At 41.6% G+C, this 21,396-nt stretch overlaps 2 protein-coding genes across 3 annotated transcripts in view; one reads left to right on the top strand and one right to left on the bottom strand.

Annotated features, from left to right (window-relative positions):
• Window positions 1-622: 622 nt before the first annotated feature.
• Window positions 623-15,496, bottom strand: LOC5511935 (centrosomal protein CCDC61). 2 transcript variants are annotated; one of them, XM_032381335.2, is made up of 17 exons: window positions 15,042-15,496; window positions 14,797-14,879; window positions 14,335-14,504; window positions 11,263-11,368; window positions 11,056-11,102; window positions 10,598-10,733; window positions 10,129-10,209; window positions 9,949-10,031; window positions 7,426-7,661; window positions 7,181-7,211; window positions 6,998-7,048; window positions 6,673-6,788; window positions 4,374-4,491; window positions 4,134-4,239; window positions 1,748-1,782; window positions 1,233-1,315; window positions 623-1,114 (listed from the first exon to the last, which is right to left on the bottom strand). In XM_032381335.2, exons 1-17 carry the CDS (start codon window positions 15,208-15,210, stop codon window positions 1,020-1,022), a joined length of 1,746 nt encoding a protein of 581 aa, XP_032237226.2. In that variant the 5' UTR covers window positions 15,211-15,496; the 3' UTR covers window positions 623-1,019. The 2 variants fall into 2 exon arrangements, with proteins under 2 accessions (XP_032237226.2, XP_032237227.2); XM_032381336.2 differs by having other exon boundaries at window positions 4,155-4,239; window positions 15,042-15,495.
• A 50-nt stretch (window positions 15,497-15,546) lies between these two features.
• The window catches only part of LOC5499407 (cytochrome c oxidase assembly factor 6 homolog), a 10,462-nt gene continuing 4,612 nt past the window's right edge, over window positions 15,547-21,396 (top strand). The window contains exon 1 of the mRNA XM_048730558.1: window positions 15,547-15,806. Coding sequence (XP_048586515.1) covers window positions 15,663-15,806 — 144 coding nt within the window. The 5' untranslated portion in view covers window positions 15,547-15,662. The remainder of the gene's footprint in view (window positions 15,807-21,396) is intronic.

Genomic DNA, 21,396 nt, shown 5'->3' with positions numbered 1-21,396 from the left:
ATGGGCAAGGTGGGCTATTTAACGGACGGGCAGAACAAATGGATTATCTATACAGAGCTATACAGAGAAGATAGCCTCACTTAAGTGGACCTAGAGTTTGAGACAACACCTAATTTTTGGTTAATTGTGGACTGACATTTTCCTCATTTAATTGTAATTGATGTAGTGTGGAAATTATTTGTTCAAGAAAACTTGTAACTCGTTATAAATAACCCAAGAAAAGATGTTGTTAATAATTTAAACTGGAAACTTGTTGTTCATTTGATTGGGTTGATCAAACTGATATTGAGACTGGTTGTAGTGAGGGAATCGATTTATTGGATGGTTTATATGTATAACCCACGTGTATTAGCCGCTGACCTGCAAAGCGATTTCATCGGCGCACCAGCGGCTACATTTAAATATCATGCGCGATGATTCCATTACCAAGTGACGTCATGCTAAGCATTATGACGTATGCTGTTAGCGCCCATATGTCATGCTGTGCATTATGACGTATGCTGTTTGTGAACGAAGACAAGAAGTTTTTGAGCAACGTTCGCTATATAGCAAGTATGTCCCCGGCCAATAATTGCTGAAGTGTTAAATTCGCCAGGTTTGCCTCGAAGTTCAAGACGAAAGCTGTGTCGCAGGTATTTTATTTTTCTTAAGTAGGATAAAATATACTGAGATGTCTATTGATACGAGTAATTTTACATAGATAAAATATACAAGAAGCTAATTCTTTGCTGATCTCTATTTCAAGATATAAATGCACATGGCAACCTGACTGTCAATCATATCATATGTACAGCTCATGTTTAAATCGAGTCCGTCGAAAGTTAGTGGAATTCGGTAGCGAACGGGCGATCCTATTTACACTAAGCAGCATTTCACACGTCGTGCTACCATTTGACGAGTTCAAAATGGCAATTAGTCCTGTTCCCAAGCGGCCCAAAGGCTTGATATCCTCCACTCCCAACTGTACTCAAAGTAATGTGTATTATGTCATCACGGAACACAGTATAGCATCATTTTCATCACTGTAGATTCGCTTTCATAAAGTGCTGCAGCGCATTCAACCGCGCATCAATTTCCATCATCTCCGCTGACCGATTAAACGAGTCTTCAATCTCTGTAAAATAGATGACACCGTTAGTGGGGGAGTCCTATTTGCCTATGCTTAGGAAGATGTATCTCCATAGCCTTGGCCACGCCCTGGCCGAAATCCTCCGTCAAGTCACGTGTCTTACCTGAATTAATGATGTGTCGATGTCGCGTTTTCGTCGGCTTGGTGCGAGAATGAACACGCCCGTGCTCGGGTGTGCTAGAATATCTAGAGATAAGTCAAAGCAATGCAACCGCGATATAAATGAATCCAGATTTTCATCAAAATCTTCATCTTGACAACTAATAATTATAATAAGAAGCGTGAGAAGTAATTACAGAGTTTTTCGGATATAGGATCATACGGGATATGACTGTATCCGAGATATTAGATGATACGGGACATAACTGTATCCGGGAAATTAGATCATATGGTATATAATTGTATCCGGGGTATAAGATCTTACGGGACATAGCTGTATCTGGGATATAAGATCATACAGGATATAACTGTATCCGGGGTATAAGGTCATACGGGATATAACGGTATCCGGGATATCAGATCATACGGGATATAACTGTATCCTGGATATTAGATAAATTTGAATTAGTTCTACCAAGATACCGAAGTTTGAAAATGAATTTTATGCCCAAAGGATACAAGGCGGTTGGGTGTTTCAAGGCCTGGTAATTACCCTGTAAAATAAATATATAATCCACATCACAAAGCTTCACAAAGTGTCTGTACGGTGCATTACCGTGTCTGTACGGTCCATTACCGTGTCTGTACGGTCCATTACCGTGTCTGTACAATCCATTACCGTGTCTGTACGGTGCATTACCGTGTCTGTACGGTGCATTACCGTGTCTGTACGGTGCATTACCGTGTCTGTACGGTGCATTACCGTGTCTGTACAGTGCATTACCGTGTCTGTACGGTCCATTACCGTGTCTGTACGGTGCATTACCGTGTCTGTACGGTGCATTACCGTGTCTGTACGGTCCATTACCGTGTCTGTACGGTGCATTACCGTGTCTGTACGGTCCATTACCGTGTCTGTACGGTGCATTACCGTGTCTGTACGGTGTATTACCGTGTCTGTACGGTGCATTACCGTGTCTGTACGGTGCATTACCGTGTCTGTACAGTCCATAACCGTGTCTGTACGGTGCATTACCGTGTCTGTACGGTGCATTACCGTGTCTGTACGGTGCATTACCGTCTCTGTGCGGTGCATTACCGTGTCTGTACAGCGCATTACCGTGTCTGTACAGTGCATTACCGTGTCTGTACGGTGCATTACCGTGTCTGTACGGTCCATTACCGTGTCTGTACGGTGCATTACCGTGTCTGTACGGTGCATTACCGTGTCTGTACAGCGCATTACCGTGTCTGTACGGTGCATTACCGTGTCTGTACAGCGCATTACCGTGTCTGTACAGCGCATTACCGTGTCTTTACGGTGCATTACCGTGTCTGTACGGTGCATTACCGTGTCTGTACAGTGCATTCCCGTGTCTTTACGGTGCATTACCGTGTCTGTACGGTGCATAACCGTGTCTGTACAGTGCATTCCCGTGTCTGTACAGTGCATTACCGTGTCTGTACGGTGCATTCCCGTGTCTGTACGGTGCATTACCGTGTCTGTACAGTGCATTACCGTGTCTGTACGGTGCATTACCGTGTCTGTACGGTGCATTACCGTGTCTGTACGGTGCATTACCGTGTCTGTACAGTCCATAACCGTGTCTGTACGGTGCATTACCGTGTCTGTACGGTGCATTACCGTGTCTGTACGGTGCATTACCGTCTCTGTGCGGTGCATTACCGTGTCTGTACAGCGCATTACCGTGTCTGTACAGTGCATTACCGTGTCTGTACGGTGCATTACCGTGTCTGTACGGTCCATTACCGTGTCTGTACGGTGCATTACCGTGTCTGTACGGTGCATTACCGTGTCTGTACAGCGCATTACCGTGTCTGTACGGTGCATTACCGTGTCTGTACGGTGCATTACCGTGTCTGTACAGCGCATTACCGTGTCTTTACGGTGCATTACCGTGTCTGTACGGTGCATTACCGTGTCTGTACAGTGCATTCCCGTGTCTTTACGGTGCATTACCGTGTCTGTACGGTGCATAACCGTGTCTGTACAGTGCATTCCCGTGTCTGTACAGTGCATTACCGTGCCTGTACGGTGCATTCCCGTGTCTGTACGGTGCATTACCGTGTCTGTACAGTGCATTACCGTGTCTGTACGGTGCATTACCGTGTCTGTACGGTGCATTACCGTGTCTGTACAGTGCATTACCGTGTCTGTACAGTGCATTACCGTGTCTGTACGGTGCATTACCGTGTCTGTACGGTGCATTACCGTGTCTGTACGGTGCATTACCGTGTCTGTACGGTGCATTACCGTGTCTGTACAGTGCATTACCGTGTCTGTACGGTGCATTCCCGTGTCTGTACGGTGCATTACCGTGTCTGTACAGTGCATTACCGTGTCTGTACGGTGCATTACCGTGTCTGTACGGTGCATTACCGTGTCTGTACAGTGCATTACCGTGTCTGTACAGTGCATTACCGTGTCTGTACGGTACATTACCGTGTCTGTACGGTGCATTACCGTGTCTGTACGGTGCATTACCGTGTCTGTACAGTGCATTACCGTGTCTGTACGGTGCATTACCGTGTCTGTACGGTCCATTACCGTGTCTGTACGGTGCATTACCGTGTCTGTACGGTGCATTACCGTGTCTGTACAGCGCATTACCGTGTCTGTACGGTGCATTACCGTGTCTGTACGGTACATTACCGTGTCTGTACAGCGCATTACCGTGTCTGTACAGCGCATTACCGTGTCTGTACGGTGCATTACCGTGTCTGTACGGTGCATTACCGTGTCTGTACAGTGCATTACCGTGTCTGTACGGTGCATTACCGTGTCTGTACGGTGCATTACCGTGTCTGTACAGTGCATTACCGTGTCTGTACGGTGCATTACCGTGTCTGTACGGTGCATTACCGTGTCTGTACGGTGCATTACCGTGTCTGTACGGTGCATTACCGTGTCTGTATCGTCAGGACTCGTCCAGTCTTCTGGTCGCCGGGGATTCTCTTTACCGCGGCTGCCGACACTGGCCTTAGAACTCCTACAACACAATGGTGATTAGAGAGATTATAACACGCTTTGATGCTAGCCCAAGATCATGGAAAGGATTGCAATAAAATAAGGAATCTTTGAAATGCCTGTGAAAGACAGCGTGAAATTAATCTCCACTCTCACCTTGAACTTCTACGTCGAGTCTGCCGATTTGATTGGTCTGTTAAAACAGCGCCATCAGTAGAGGACTGGGACGAGCGTCTACTCCCCAGGCTACCGGTCGAAGATGTCCGAGGAATTCCTAGAAAAAAAGGCAAAACATTGAAAATGTCCAAGATAAAAGAAACTAACAAAACGATGTCCGAGGAATTCCTAAAAAAGAAACCATCAAAACTATGTCCGAGTAATTCCTAGAAAATAAACCTTCAAAACGATGTCCGAGGAATTCCTTGAAAAGAAACCTTCAAATCGATGTCCGAGTAATTCCTAGAAAAGAAACCATCAAAACGATGTCCGAGTAATTCCTAGAAAAGAAACCTTTGAAACGATGTCCGAGTAATTCCTAGAAAAGAAACCATCATACCGATGTCCGAGGAATTTCTAGAAAAGAAACCTTCAAAACGATGTCCGAGGAATTCCTAGAAAAGAAACCTTTAAAACGATGTCCAAGGAATTCCTAGAAAAGAAACCATCAAAACGATGTTCGAGGAATTCTTAGAAAAGAAACCTTCAAAACGATGTCCGAGGAATTCCTAGAAAAGAAACCTTCAAAACGATGTCCGAGGAATTCCTAGAAATAAAAACCTTCAAAACGATGTCCGAGGAATTCCTAGAAAAGAAACTTTCAAAACGATGTCCGAGGAATTCTTAGAAAAGAGAAATCCCTAGAAAAGAAACCATCAAAACGATGTCCGAGGAATTCCTAGAAAAGAAAGCTTCAAATCGATGTCCGAGGAATTCCTAGAAAAGAAACTATCAAAACGAAATCCGAGGAATTACTAGAAAAGAAACCTTCAAGACGATATCCGAGGAATTCCTAGAAAAGAAACTATCAAAACGATGTCCGAGGAATTCCTAGAAAAGAAACTTTCAAAACGATGTCCGAGGAATTCCTAGAAAAGAAACTATCAAAACGATATTCGAGAAATTCCTAGAAAAGAAACCTTTAAAACGATGTCCGAGGAACTAGAAAAGAAACCTTCAAAACGATGCCCGAGAAATTCATAGAAAAGAAAACATCAAAACGATGTCTGAGGAATTCCTAGAAAAGAAACCTTCAAAACGATGTCCGAGGAATTCCTAGAAAAGAAACTATCAAAACGATATTCGAGGAATTCCTAGAAAAGAAACCTTCAAAACGATGTCCGAGGAACTAGAAAAGAAACCTTCAAAACGATGCCCGAGAAATTCCTAGAAAAGAAAACATCAAAACGATGTCTGAGGAATTCCTAGAAAAGAAACATTCAAAACGATGTCCGAGGAACTAGAAAAGAAACCTTCAAAACGATGCCCGAGAAATTCCTAGAAAAGAAAACATCAAAACGATGTCTGAGGAATTCCTAGAAAAGAAACCTTCAAAACGATGTCCGAGGAATTCCTAGAAAAGAAACCCTAAAATCGATGTCCGAGGAATTCCTAGAAAAGAAACTATCAAAACGATGTCCGAGAAATTCCTACAAAAGAAAGCTTCAAATCGATGTCCGAGGAATTCCTAGAAAAGAAACTATCAAAACGATGTCCGAGGAATTACTAGAAAAGAAACCTTCAAGACGATATCCGAGGAATTCCTAGAAAAGAAACTATCAAAACGATGTCCGAGGAATTCCTAGAAAAGAAACTTTCAAAACGATGTCCGAGGAATTCCTAGAAAAGAAACTATCAAAACGATATTCGAGGAATTCCTAGAAAAGAAACCTTCAAAACGATGTCCGAGGAACTAAAAAAGAAACCTTCAAAACGATGCCCGAGAAATTCCTAGAAAAGAAAACATCAAAACGATGTCTGAGGAATTCCTAGAAAAGAAACCTTCAAAACGATGTCCGAGGAATTCCTAGAAAAGAAACTATCAAAACGATATTCGAGGAATTCCTAGAAAACAACCTTCAAAACGATGTCCGAGGAACTAGAAAAGAAACCTTTAAAACGATGCCCGAGAAATTCCTAGAAAAGAAAACATCAAAACGATGTCTGAGGAATTCCTAGAAAAGAAACATTCAAAACGATGTCCGAGGAACTAGAAAAGAAACCTTCAAAACGATGCCCGAGAAATTCCTAGAAAAGAAAACCTCAAAACGATGTCTGAGGAATTCCTAGAAAAGAAACCTTCAAAACGATGTCCACGGAATTCCTAGAAAAGAAACCCTAAAATCGATGTCCGAGGAATTCCTAGAAAAGAAACTATCAAAACGATGTCCGAGAAATTCCTACAAAAGAAACCATCAAAACGATGTCCGAGAAATCTTCAAATGGATAAGAGACCTACCTATTTTGGAGGCGGATCCTTTTCTTGCCGAGGGCAGCCTGGTACCCAGCCGATCAGAAGACAGGGACCTGGATCGACCTCGTGGCAGAGACCCACCAGATAAGGTTCTCTTTCGTCTGAACGAAATCAAAGCCACGGTTCCATGAATGAGTTGGGGCAAGCCAACGGTTTGCCAACTAACAAATAAACATTGACAACTATTTTGCTCTACAAAAGTAATGCTGTCGCATACAAATTGGCATAACGACAATTATTGCTGACCTATCTACACGGTATAGTTCACAGTTGCCAACTAAAGATTGTGAACTAAAAATGGGGCATTTACCCTCGACTTTTCTCAGCTTCTTGGATTTTACGCTGCTTTTCTTTAATGTACCTAGGGCTTGGTCAAGGAAGCAATGCGGGATACCTTCTACGTATTTAAGATCTGGTGAAGATTTATCCGATAGTCGATCTATATCTAATCAATTTTTAAGAAAGAAAAAATATATTGAATTTTCAAGGATACGCAGTAGGGTCGAACCGTGGCGGTCGGGGACCTGGGGAAAGTGAGATCATCAAGTTAGGGTAATTAGTAACGCAGGCAGAGGGCGTCCAAGACATTGCACCAGCACCAAAGGATATCCTTCTTTTACATCATATAAATGCTCAAACTACACACGACCTGTTTGGGGCAAATATGTCAAATATCTACTGGATCTAAATGTAGAAGAGAACGCATTGCACAAGGCGGAACGACTTTAGCCTCCATACCGGAAGGAGAGGGGGACCGCCTTCGACCACCCGAGGAGGGGATTCTATCCCGCGAGGCAGAGCGACGATCCCGCATCTGCAGGCGATCCCGCGAGGCAGAGCGACGATCCCGCATCTCGAGGCGATCCCGCGAGGAGGAACGACGGCCGTGCGAGGTTGAGCGGCGAGGTCGCGGGACTGACCCGCGGGACGAGCTGCGTCGACTTGTGTTACTAGGCGCAGGAGACACTCGCGAGCTGCAATGAGAGGGCCTGGTAATGAGAGGAAGGGCTGACTCCACATTTACAACGATAAATTCTGATTTAGTACAAGGAGAGTTTTGTTACTGAGACCTGGCGAGTGAAGGGATGGGGCTATGTGCTCAATGTTGGTACCCAACTGTGTTACATGCAAGCCGGACCGTGCCATGGCTCGTATCAGTGTGTAATTTGCACGGTTCAGCGTGCCTAAGCCTAATCCTATTACTTTACGTTGTGTCAACGCACGCAGAGTCTTTTTTGGACACGGTCAGAACTGTGTTTGCCATGCACGCTGGTAAGTAGATATCGCAGAGCATGTCACTAACACGCACGAGACGTCACTGCACGCACATTGTTTATTCAAGTTTAGAACAACTTGCTAATTTCTTGCCATAACACATTGCTATGGAGGAAGATATTGCTAATCATTTCCCTATGAGCGTATTGAATTGTTTTTTAAACCAGAAACGAAACGGTGTATGATAAAAGAAAAGAAAAATATTCAGCAATTTGTTGATGTACCTCTATTTTTTTTTGATGGCTTTACAACATCTTTAGCAGGGCTTTCGCCAAATCACAATGTTGATGTCTTTCCGCCCCACATAAAAAACGTCCTCTACGACTGCGTCGATCTTAATGAGAAGGAATGAGATTCGTATGTGCAATACCACTCAAATAAACGTAAAAACTGTGCGCTTTTCTTAATCTCTCAAAGCTATTCGTGTTCGTGTTCTAGCTGTTTCGCGTCGTATGTTCGTGTGACAATTTCTTCAAAAACAAATTAACGAATGAGGATACGCAACAAGAACTCGAAGTACTAGAGATAGAAATCTCTAAGCTAGCAACGAATATCCATGTAAATGTTCCTTTTTGACGAGCTTTACTCTGCCGCCATTTTAGTCGTCGATTTGCGACTTCGTCAGGAAGATTAGCTCGTTTCTCCTCTCTTTTGAGCTTGGCCTTTTCCCGAATTTTTCTATTGATTTTCTCGCGATTCTTGCTGTAATAGTCCTTCTGATATTTGGCCCTTGTCTGTCGCTTCTTTTCTCGCCAAAGACGAATTCTTTCCGCTCCGGTGACTGAACTATCCGTGTCCATAGCTAGAGCGATGCTGTGTTCTTGCGTGTGGGATCACGTTAATAAATTTACCAAAACTCGGCGAGTACACACGCCATCTAGTGACACGCTAGCGTGCTAACGACTCGGCCTTTGAAACATTCGATTTCAGGGTGCGGCGGCACGGCTAATAGCGTGTTTTTGACACGACACCCTTTGCGTTATCAGATATCTTAACGCACGCTACATAGCGTGTTTAATAAGCAGACTAGTTAGTCATATAGAAGCAGCATGACAAAAGTTAGTGAGATACTGAATCCAGAACTACTCCAAGGGAAGCGTTCAAGGTTTCTAACAATCGCAACTTATTGAAACTGCAACTAATGTACACAACATCTATCACTTAAAAATTATGATATTGTCTAACAAAGGCCGTCATTATACATGTTTTCTCTTCATCGACAATTCACATGACGTTTTTATGTGAAAACTAGTTACTGCAAAATTATCCACTTAAAGCTATTTCACAAGAAAAAAACTAAGTTGAGGGTAATCTCAAAAAAATCTCTCTTTTTGAATGGATGTCTAGCTTTTCGGAGATTTTAGTCGGAAATGCGCTGCGGCGCGTTTGAGTGTCAACATTGTACACATAGCCATGGTAGGTATAGCTATCAGCACGTGGGCATGTACCATCCACTTATACACATCCCATTATGTGGAATCACGGGTGGCCTAGTGTGTTAGCGCGTCGGCCTCTCACCGCTGTGGCCCAGGTTCGAATCCTGGCTCAAACTGGGGATTTTTCCGAGTTTCTGCCTTGATTCGAATTTGTGTCACAAGTGTGAGTTAGGACACTAAACCGGAGGTACCTTCTCTCTTCTGGGGACGCAATAAACCCTCTGGCAGTGACCAGTGACAGTGCTTACAATGCTTACGTGGACCAAATGTTAGAAACTGTGTATTCGGTTAATATGCTACCCTCGATAAACAAGGATTATTATTGATATACACCGATAAATTCAGGCTTGAATTAGTACAAGAAGAGTTTTATTAATTATTGGCGAGTGCAGGGCTGGAAGGTATTGTATTATGGGGATGTACCATCTATCTCTGGCGAGTATTTCCTAATATATAAATTTCGACATAGATACCAACAACCACTGTTGACATGCTTTCCAAAGACCCAAACCCTTGGCTCATAGATGAGACATTCGTTTACAATACATACTTTCGTTTGAACACCGCGAGCTCATTTGTAAGGCTGCGGCATCGGGCGCGAAGATTCCTTTCGCTTGCTCGCAGCTCCTCTAGCTGGAAACGACAAACGTACAGTTGTATAGTTATACAGTTATTCAGATAGTTGAATAATGACGCCACAGAGTTGATAAAAGGCGCAGAGCACATTTACCTCTTCAACGATGTTTCTATATTCCTGGTTCTTTTTGTTGATAATTCTTTGGTGTTTCGTCTTCTCTTTCATAAGGTCACTCTAGAAAAGTCAATTGGTCATTTTGACATTAGCTATAAACATCCCCGTATCATTTCCAAACATAGAACAGCGGAGTAGCCAGGATTTTTAACAGGAGGGGGCCCAAAAGGGACTTTCAAGGCAATTTCTCCTGTGTTTTAGATACTGTCACTTACATTTACTGTATTTTTTAATTGCTAGAGGGGAGGGGGGGAGGGGGGGGGGAGGGTGGGGGCCCTCTCTCTGGCTACGCGCCTGTAGAACTTGGCTGCTCTTATTGTCGATTGGTTTAGATTGATTGAAGTGGGTGGAATCAGCTCGACTCATTTGCATATTGAAAATGGCATGCGTTAAAAACAATTTCGACTGAGAAACTCAGAGTCATTCGTGTCACTTACACACTTTTTACCTCTAAATTTTGTACGACTTTTTTCAAGACTCGTATTTCCTTAGCAGTGTTGGCTTTGCCCGTGTGTTTCAACTCTCGCTGGTATGTCTCAAACTGGGCTTGAATATCATCTCTCTCCTTCGCTAAACTTTCCATCCTAAAAACATACACAAAAAAATAATAGTTAATTCATCTTTCTCTCTCACTAAACTTTCCATCCTTAACACACAAAAAAAATCATAGTTATATTATCTCATTCTTTGATAAATTTCCATCCTAAACACAAAATCACTGTTATATCCTCTCTCTCCTCTGCTTAACTGTTCATGCAGTTTGAGGCCACTGAAAATTTATTGTGCGGCTCCTACACTTCTTGTTGCCTAACCTGACCCACCCCACCCCCAGACAAAAGGTTCCATCTACAGCCATGATACACTTATGTAGCATTGCAGATATCAATAATTAAGCTAAACACTTACTCTTTCTGCAAATGTGTAACAGTGCCATTTGTAGATCTTTTAAGGAGCTGCAATAAAATCAAAACTCAGGTAAGGTTGATTCACCTAAGTGGACTGGAAATACATTAATGTGAGACAATGGTTGTGATTTAGTCTTCCAAAAAATGCAAACAACAATCTGCTATTGCAGGAAAGTCCACTCCATTCCTTATTATCTCTTCAACCTGCCTGTTCCTTCAGTCGCTTGTTTTCTTCTTCCAGTCTTCTCAGAGCTTCCTGTAGCTGGACTGGGTCTGGTTTACCGACATATGGCAGTGGCAGCGGGTAGTGAATTCTACAAATTACACCAACAAGGTTACAAGATAATAATGTAACAACAATAGCTAAGCCATGCATGACTTCTCATGGATTTTAAATTCTGCTTTCCTTAATCTCTCCAAAAAGCATTTAGTATGGGTAACTTGTAGTAGAGCTGATTCAAAACAGCTTCAGCAATTTAAACGAAGAAAAAACAAAAAGGCATGTTGCTACAATCAGCCCTCAGTTAAATAACAAGAAGTTATTCTAACATCTATCCACATAGTTTTCTATCAACACTACTTGATTTCATAAAGATATGATACAACATATGATATGACATTACCTATAAAAACTTGAATTACAATATAATGTAATATTACATATCAACCCTACTTGAATTACAATATGATATTACATATCAACACTACTTTAATTACAATATATTACCTATCAACACTACTTGAATTACATTTAATATGATATTACATATCAACACTACTTGAATTACAATATGATATTACCTATCAACACTATTTGAATTACAATATGATATTACCTATCAACACTACTTGAATTACAATATGATATTACCTATCAACACTACTTGAATTACTATATGATATTACCTATCAACACTACTTGAATTACAATATGATATTACCTATCAACACTACTTGAATTACAATATGATATTACCTATCAACACTACTTGAATTACTATATGATATTACCTATCAACACTACTTGAATTACAATATGATATTACCTATCAACACTACTTGAATTACAATATGATATTACCTATCAACACTACTTGAATTACAATATGATATTACCTATCAACACTACTTGAATTACAATATGATATTACATATCAACACTACTTGAATTACAATATGATATTACCTATCAACACTACTTGAATTACAATATGATATTACCTATCAACACTACTTGAATTACAATATGATATTACCTATCAACACTACTTGAATTACAATATGATATTACCTATCAACACTACATAACTTAAAGCAGCAATTGCAGCAGTTTACTTCCAGTCGATTATGTAACAATCTCTGGTAATTTGTAATGGTAAACATGAAAAATAGAGTAGTGTGTTTTGGGAGTTTCTTTGAGTATGTGACTAATAATTTGAAGCACATGCCCTGTTAAATAGCACAGATTGAAATGGTTCAATATTTCTTTTGCCCCTTCCGAAGTAACCAGAAGTAAACCAGTGTGCTTGCCACTTTAAGATATGAAATTACCTATTGACACTGATATAGCATAATGTTACCTATCAACTTGACATAAGACATTACATATAATCTATAGACATGTACATTTACTTTACATATACTTTACTTATCTACACTACTGTACTTATGATATAATGTTATCTATTGACACTGATATAATTTAATGTTACCTATTAACTTGACATAAGACATTACATATAATCTATAGACATGTACATAAATACTTTACATATACTTCACTTATCTACACTACTGTACTTATGATATAATGTTACCTATTGACACTGATATAGTATAATGTTACCTATCAACTTGACATGAGACATTACATATAATCTATAGACATGTGCATAAATACTTTACATATACTTTACTTATCTACACTACTGTACTTATGATATAATGTTATCTATTGACACTGATATAGTATAATGTTACCTATCAACTTGACATGAAGCATTACATATAATCTATAGACATGTACATAAATACTTTACATATACTTCACTTATCTACACTACTGTACTTATGATATAATGTTACCTATTGACACTGATATAGTATAATGTTACCTATCAACTTGACATGAGACATTACATATAATCTATAGACATGTGCATAAATACTTTACATATACTTTACTTATCTACACTACTGTACTTATGATATAATGTTATCTATTGACACTGATATAGTATAATGTTACCTATCAACTTGACATGAGACATTACATATAATCTATAGACATGTACATAAATACTTTACATATACTTCACTTATCTACACTACTGTACTTATGATATAATGTTACCTATTGATACTGATATAGTATAATGTTACCTATCAACTTGACATGAGACATTACATATAATCTATAGACATGTACATTTACTTTACATATACTTTACTTATCTACACTACTGTACTTATGATATAATGTTACCTATTGATACTGATATAGTATAATGTTACCTATCAACTTGACATAAGACATTACATATAATCTATAGACATGTACATAAATACTTTACATATACTTTACTTATCTACACTACTGTACTTATGATATAATGTTACCTATTGATACTGATATAGTATAATGTTACCTATCAACTTGACATGAGACATTACATATAATCTATAGACATGTGCATAAATACTTTACATATACTTTACTTATCTACACTACTGTACTTATGATATAATGTTACCTATTGACACTACTATACTTTTGATAATGCTACCTATGGACCACAACTGCACTTAATAATATATATGCGGCTGGGATATTGGCGGATAATGTCCAAGGATGAGAAATGGTACAAAAAATAAACAGTTGGCAAAATTTTGAGGACCATTTCTCATTCGTGGATATTATCCGCTGATATCACAGTGAGCCAAAGAAAGGGTTTATTTATTATCCCAGTTACTACACTGAAAATGCGAAAAGTGTCTTCTGTGCGCTGACGTGCACTGGAATGACGCCACGAGCGCGCGCTGTTATGTTTGCCATTCATAGCGTTCTTCATAGCGTTTTGAAATCCTTGTTTGAGGAGTTTTTGGGCAGGCAAAAGTGAGTTTTGACTGCACAAAAATCTTCACAGGACAGATATCACTTTGGCTGGACGTTATCGACTGATATTTGTCCTGTGAAAATGTGCATGTGACCCGTATTGACCAATGAGCGCGCGTGAAAATTTATCACTGGGATATAAAATATGATATGATGTAATGCTACCTATCAAACTCCACAGAGTAGGTCATAATGAGATATCGTTTTGTGTGCAGACTGCTTGGCTGGGCAGGGGGTATATGCTGAGTCCCAGACCCTGGTCGATGCGCTCTCTGATTGCGCAATACTTCTAAGTCACTGTAGGTCAGGAGGTCTAGGGACAGCGCAGAACTATTCTGTAAATGACAATAGGTCACTGTGAGTTCTATAATAGGTGTATTTTGTCAATTATTTATTAAATGATAACTAGGCATTGTAAAACAAGGTTAACATGGATTACGGATATGTCTTCTCTATCAAGTAGATGTACAATGTGAATGAATCCCTAAGAGTAATATTATGTTCGAAGGTGGGGGATTCACAATTCCTTCAGAGACAAGGTTATATAACTTGGACTCTCTGGCTTGAGCTAAATTTATTCAGCTATTCGGCCAGCCCTTCACCCTTATAAGGTGCGAGAGATGTTACCTTGTTTAGCGCTGATTCCAACATGTTCACAAACACCATAAACTGTTTAAAATTCCCTGTCTTGTGAGTTAGATCCTCTATATCTGAAAGAAACCAAAAACAATGTTATGTTATCCTCTATATCTGAAAGAAACCATACCAAAAACAATTTTATGGGCTTATCCAAATTAACAGTAAAGACGGCAATTAAAACCTTATCATTATTAAAACAGTGCCCCTCCCTGCTCTTTGTAAAATTCTCTTACATTTTGTATCGAATTGTCCCGTCCATCGATCGGCTGTTAACCTGTCTTCAACCTCCAAAGTAAAAATGTTCTCCTCTTTATTGATCGTAAGGGCTAGCACGTATTCTATTCCTCGTAATACATGCCGTGTAGTAGTGGTCTGTGTGGGTTCCTCAAATCGCTGTGCCATTATGTATAATGTCTTTTAAATCCGTAGGTAAGTATTAGTTAGGTTAAGTTATTCACACAGAATCCATACAAATCTCACACAAAGTCTTAAATTCCTTCCTCGGATTATTTTCTTTGAGAATCCGCCGATCTTCATTTCCATTGGTTATATTAACCCGAAGAAGCCATGCTTAAGCGGTAGAAAGTCTCTTGGTTTTAATGCTTTTAAGTTCAACAAAATTCAGCAGATGTTTGTTTCTTTTCGAAGACTCAAGTTTGTATTTAGCGCGCAGTAACGGCCATTGCAGTTCCACAATGCATTTCGCTTGTGAACGCACGGCCGCTCAGCCAGGCCTGGTCGCTGTGCTGATTATATAACAAAATGGCTCCCGGACTAATGCAGGAAACTTGGAGCTAACAAAAAACTTGCGAAACTTGAGTCAAATAGAGGCCGCGATAAAAGAGAGGATCAAGATGCCCGCTCCAACAACAGAGGAGAGGAGAAAGTGTCATCAAACACGGGATGCGTATTTTAAATGTGTCGATGAGAACGGCAGTGAGTCGGCCTTGTGCAAGGAAGCGAAGGCGCTCTACGACAAGAGCTGCCCTGCCTCGTGGGTAAGCAAACTAATAATAATATTCACAATAATATAGAATCACAATCCTTATTGGGTGGCTAGAGCTGCCCTGCCTCGTGGGTAAGCAAACTAATAATAATATTCACAATAATATAGAATCACAATCCTTATTGGGTGGTTAGAGCTGCCCTGCCTCGTGGGTAAGCAAACTAATAATAATATTCACAATAATATAGAACCACAATCCTTATTGGGTGGTTAGAGCTTCCCTGCCTCGTGGGTAAGCAAACTAATAATAATGTTCACAATAATATAGAATCACAATCCTTATAGAGTGGTTAGAGCTGCCCTGCCTTGTGGGTAAGCAAACTAATAATTATATTCACATTAATATAGAATAGCAATCCTTATAGGGTGGCTAGAGCTGCCCTGCCTCGTGGGTAAGCAAACTAATAATAATATTCACAATAATATAGAATCACAATCCTTATTGGGTGGTTAGAGCTGCCCTGCCTCGTGGGTCAACTCATGGAATCATAAATATCTGAATGGATCATAGTTGCAGGGAACAATTAGCCTGCTACCCTGCTCTCATTTACGGTTTTTGGAAATGTTTTGTTTATGAATGTTAGGAATTCTGTGGCACATGAAAAGGCCCTCTCCCCTCTCATCGGGGAGAGTGTGCACAAAAATGAGAGCCAGTAATAAAATCCCCATTTTCCAATATCAACCCACTTCATTTCTGGCTGCACTTTGACCTCCATGAGGTGTGAGCTACCAGAATCTAGCCAATGACAATTGGTCGAAAGTAAACAAGAGTTTGACAGTTAGATCATCATAGCCCAAGCTTACACTACAGTGCTCGAATTTCACTTTGTAGATGGCAACCCCAGAGGCCTGTTATGACAATTTCCACAGGATTTATGAATGCGAACCTAAATTTAAAGTACGAAACAAGGGTATATTTTTATGTTTTTGCTCCTTTCCCCCGTGGAGAAAGTCACAAATCCTTGTGGAACAACTCAAGCTGAGTGTCTAATTTGTGTACTAGGAAAATACAAATATTGCAGGACTTTTTACTGATTGCAGCTGCTTTGAATTCAGGGTTGCATTTGCCTTTCAAGTCGTGTGAAGCTTGAAAAAGGTCTTTGTTGCTTTGCGCTACATCGAAGTTCTCGTCTAAATGTTTGGGACAGGATTTGGTACGTTCAGATGCTTAAATGACAGAAATATCAAATTTAGCCAATAACAGTGCTGCGTTCATTGGTGAACGCAGAGGATTAAAAAAGAGGGGTCTCATCACAGACTCTTATTTCTTTGCTTTCTCGTACCTTTACACATGCCTCAGAAATCCCAATATCCGAAAACAAAACATTTCCCAATAACCCCAAATGAGAGCTGGCTAGCAGGCTAGGGAACAATGGAGTCAGCAATGGTAATACAGGTTAAAATTGGATATCTGGATAGCAGGCCTCCACCCCTTACCCTTTTTAAGGGAGGTTGTTTTAGGAAAGGGGGAGTGTTTAATGGGGTGTGTTTCATCAGGAGGGGTGTTTCATTTGCTGTGTTTCATCAGGAAGGGTGTTTTATGGGGTGTGTTTTATCAGGAGGGGTTTTTCATGGGGTGTGTTTTATCAGGAGAGGTGTTTCATGCGGTGTGTTTCATCAGGAGGGGTGTGTCATGGGGTGTGTATTATCAGGAGGGGTGTTTCATGGAGTGTTTTATCAGGAGGGGTGTTTCATGGAGTGTGTTTCATCAGGAGGGGTGTGTTTCATAACGAGGGGTGTTTCATGGGCTTTGTTTCATCAGGAGGGATGTTTCATGGGATGTTTCATATGGAGGGGTGTGTTTCATCAGGAGTGGTGTTTCATTGGGTGTGTTTCAAGGAGTGTTTTTTTTACGGGGAGTGTGTTTCATCAGGAGGGGTGTTTCATGAGGTGTGTTTCATCAAGAGGGGTTTTTTTTACAGGGAGTGTGTTTCATCAGGAGGGGTGTTTCATGGGGTGTGTTTCATCAGGAGGGGTGTTTCATGGGGTGTGTTTTATCAGGGGTGTTTCATGGGGTGTGATTTATCAGGGGTGTTTAATGGGGTGTGATTTATCAGGAGGGATGTTTCATGGAGTGTTTCATCAGCAGGGGTGTTTCATGGGGTGTGTTTCATCAGCAGGGGTGTTTAATGGGGTGTGTTTTATCAGGAGGGGTGTTTCATGGGGTGTGTTTTATCAGGAGGGGTGTTTCATGGGGTGTGTTTTATCAGGAGGGGTGTTTCATGGAGTGTGTTTTATTAGGAGGGGTGTTTCATCAGGAGGGGTGTTTTATCAGGAGGGGTGTTTCATCAGGAGGGGTGTTTTATCAGGAGGGGTGTTTTATCAGGAGGGGTGTTTCATGGGGTGTGATTTATCAGGAGGGATGTTTCATGGAGTGTTTCATCAGGAGGGGTGTTTCATGGAGTGTTTCATCAGCAGGGGTGTTTCATGGAGTGTGTTTTATTAGGAGGGGTGTTTCATGGGGTGTGTTTTATTAGGAGGGGTGTTTTATGAGGTGTGTTTCATCAGCAGGGGTGTTTCATGGAGTGTGTTTCATCAGGAGGGGTGTTTCATGGAGTGTGTTTCATCAGCAGGGGTGTTTCATGGGGTGTGTTTTATTAGGAGGGGTGTTTCATGGAGTGTGTTTTATTAGGAGGGGTGTTTCATGAGGTGTGTTTCATCAGGAGGGGTGTTACATGGAGAGTCTTTTATCAAGAGGGGTGTTTCATGGAGTGTGTTTTATCAGCAGGGGTGTTTCATGGGGTGTGTTTTATTAGGAGGGGTGTTTCATGGGGTGTGTTTTATTAGGAGGGATGTTTCATGGAGTGTTTTATCAGGAGGGGTGTTTCATGAGGTGTGTTTCATCAGCAGGGGTGTTTCATGGAGTGTGTTTCATCAGGAGGGGTGTTTCATGGAGTGTGTTTCATCAGCAGGGGTGTTTCATGGGGTGTGTTTTATTAGGAGGGGTGTTTCATGGGGTGTGTTTTATCAGGAGGGGTGTTTCATGAGGTGTGTTTCATCAGGAGGGGTGTTTCATGGAGTGTGTTTCATCAGCAGGGGTGTTACATGGAGAGTCTTTTATCAAGAGGGGTGTTTCATGGAGTGTGTTTCATCAGCAGGGGTGTTTCATGGGGTGTGTTTTATTAGGAGGGGTGTTTCATGGAGTGTGTTTTATCAGGAGGGGTGTTTCATGAGGTGTGTTTCATCAGCAGGGGTGTTTCATGGAGTGTGTTTCATCAGGAGGGGTGTTTCATGGAGTGTGTTTCATCAGCAGGGGTGTTTCATGGGGTGTGTTTTATTAGGAGGGGTGTTTCATGGGGTGTGTTTTATCAGGAGGGGTGTTTCATGAGGTGTGTTTCATCAGGAGGGGTGTTTCATGGAGTGTGTTTCATCAGGAGGGGTGTTACATGGAGAGTCTTTTATCAAGAGGGGTGTTTCATGGAGTGTGTTTTATCAGGATGGGTGTTTCATGGGGTGTGTTTCATCAGGAGGGGTGTTTCATGGGGTGTGTTTTATCAGGGGTGTTTCATGGGGTGTGATTTATCAGGGGTGTTTAATGGGGTGTGATTTATCAGGAGGGATGTTTCATGGAGTGTTTCATCAGCAGGGGTGTTTCATGGGGTGTGTTTCATCAGCAGGGGTGTTTCATGGGGTGTGTTTTATCAGGAGGGGTGTTTCATGGGCTTTGTTTCATCAGCAGGGGTGTTTCATGGAGTGTGTTTCATCAGGAGGGGTGTTTCATGGAGTGTGTTTTATTAGGAGGGGTGTTTCATGAGGTGTGTTTCATCAGCAGGGGTGTTTCATGGAGTGTGTTTCATCAGGAGGGGTGTTTCATGGAGTGTTTCATCAGCAGGGGTGTTTCATGAGGTGTGTTTCATCAAGAGGGGTTTTTTTTACAGGGAGTGTGTTTCATCAGGAGGGGTGTTTCATGGGGTGTGTTTCATCAGGAGGGGTGTTTCATGGGGTGTGTTTCATCAAGAGGGGTTTTTTTTACAGGGAGTGTGTTTCATCAGGAGGGGTGTTTCATGGGGTGTGTTTCATCAGGAGGGGTGTTTCATGGGGTGTGTTTTATCAGGGGTGTTTCATGGGGTGTGATTTATCAGGGGTGTTTAATGGGGTGTGATTTATCAGGAGGGATGTTTCATGGAGTGTTTCATCAGCAGGGGTGTTTCATGGGGTGTGTTTCATCAGCAGGGGTGTTTCATGGGGTGTGTTTTATCAGGAGGGGTGTTTCATGGGGTGTGTTTTATCAGGAGGGGTGTTTCATGGGGTGTGATTTATCAGGAGGGATGTTTCATGGAGTGTTTCATCAGGAGGGGTGTTTCATGGAGTGTTTCATCAGCAGGGGTGTTTCATGGAGTGTTTTATTAGGAGGGGTGTTTCATGAGGTGTGTTTCATCAGCAGGGGTGTTTCATGGAGTGTGTTTCATCAGGAGGGGTGTTTCATGGAGTGTGTTTCATCAGCAGGGGTGTTTCATGGGGTGTGTTTTATTAGGAGGGGTGTTTCATGGAGTGTGTTTTATCAGGAGGGGTGTTTCATGGGGTGTGTTTCATCAGGAGGGGTGTTACATGGAGAGTCTTTTATCAAGAGGGGTGTTTCATGGAGTGTGTTTTATCAGCAGGTGTGTTTCATGGGGTGTGTTTTATTAGGAGGGGTGTTTCATGGGGTGTGTTTTATTAGGAGGGATGTTTCATGGAGTGTTTTATCAGGAGGGGTGTTTCATGAGGTGTGTTTCATCAGCAGGGGTGTTTCATGGAGTGTGTTTCATCAGGAGGGGTGTTTCATGGAGTGTGTTTCATCAGCAGGGGTGTTTCATGGGGTGTGTTTTATTAGGAGGGGTGTTTCATGGGGTGTGTTTTATCAGGAGGGGTGTTTCATGAGGTGTGTTTCATCAGGAGGGGTGTTACATGGAGAGTCTTTTATCAAGAGGGGTGTTTCATGGAGTGTGTTTTATCAGGATGGGTGTTTCATGGGGTGTGTTTCATCAGGAGGGGTGTTTCATGGGGTGTGTTTTATCAGGGGTGTTTCATGGGGTGTGATTTATCAGGGGTGTTTAATGGGGTGTGATTTATCAGGAGGGATGTTTCATGGAGTGTTTCATCAGCAGGGGTGTTTCATGGGGTGTGTTTCATCAGCAGGGGTGTTTCATGGGGTGTGTTTTATCAGGAGGGGTGTTTCATGGGCTTTGTTTCATCAGCAGGGGTGTTTCATGGAGTGTGTTTCATCAGGAGGGGTGTTTCATGGAGTGTGTTTTATTAGGAGGGGTGTTTCATCAGGAGGGGTGTTTTATCAGGAGGGGTGTTTCATCAGGAGGGGTGTTTTATCAGGAGGGGTGTTTTATCAGGAGGGGTGTTTCATGGGGTGTGATTTATCAGGAGGGATGTTTCATGGAGTGTTTCATCAGGAGGGGTGTTTCATGGAGTGTTTCATCAGCAGGGGTGTTTCATGGAGTGTGTTTTATCAGGATGGGTGTTTCATGGGGTGTGTTTCATCAGGAGGGGTGTTTCATGGGGTGTGTTTTATCAGGGGTGTTTCATGGGGTGTGATTTATCAGGGGTGTTTAATGGGGTGTGATTTATCAGGAGGGATGTTTCATGGAGTG

The sequence above is a fragment of the Nematostella vectensis genome, chromosome 7, assembly GCF_932526225.1.
Source record: "Nematostella vectensis chromosome 7, jaNemVect1.1, whole genome shotgun sequence".
NCBI classification, from domain to species: Eukaryota; Metazoa; Cnidaria; class Anthozoa; order Actiniaria; family Edwardsiidae; genus Nematostella; species Nematostella vectensis.
This window is presented reverse-complemented; position numbering and strand designations above follow the sequence as displayed.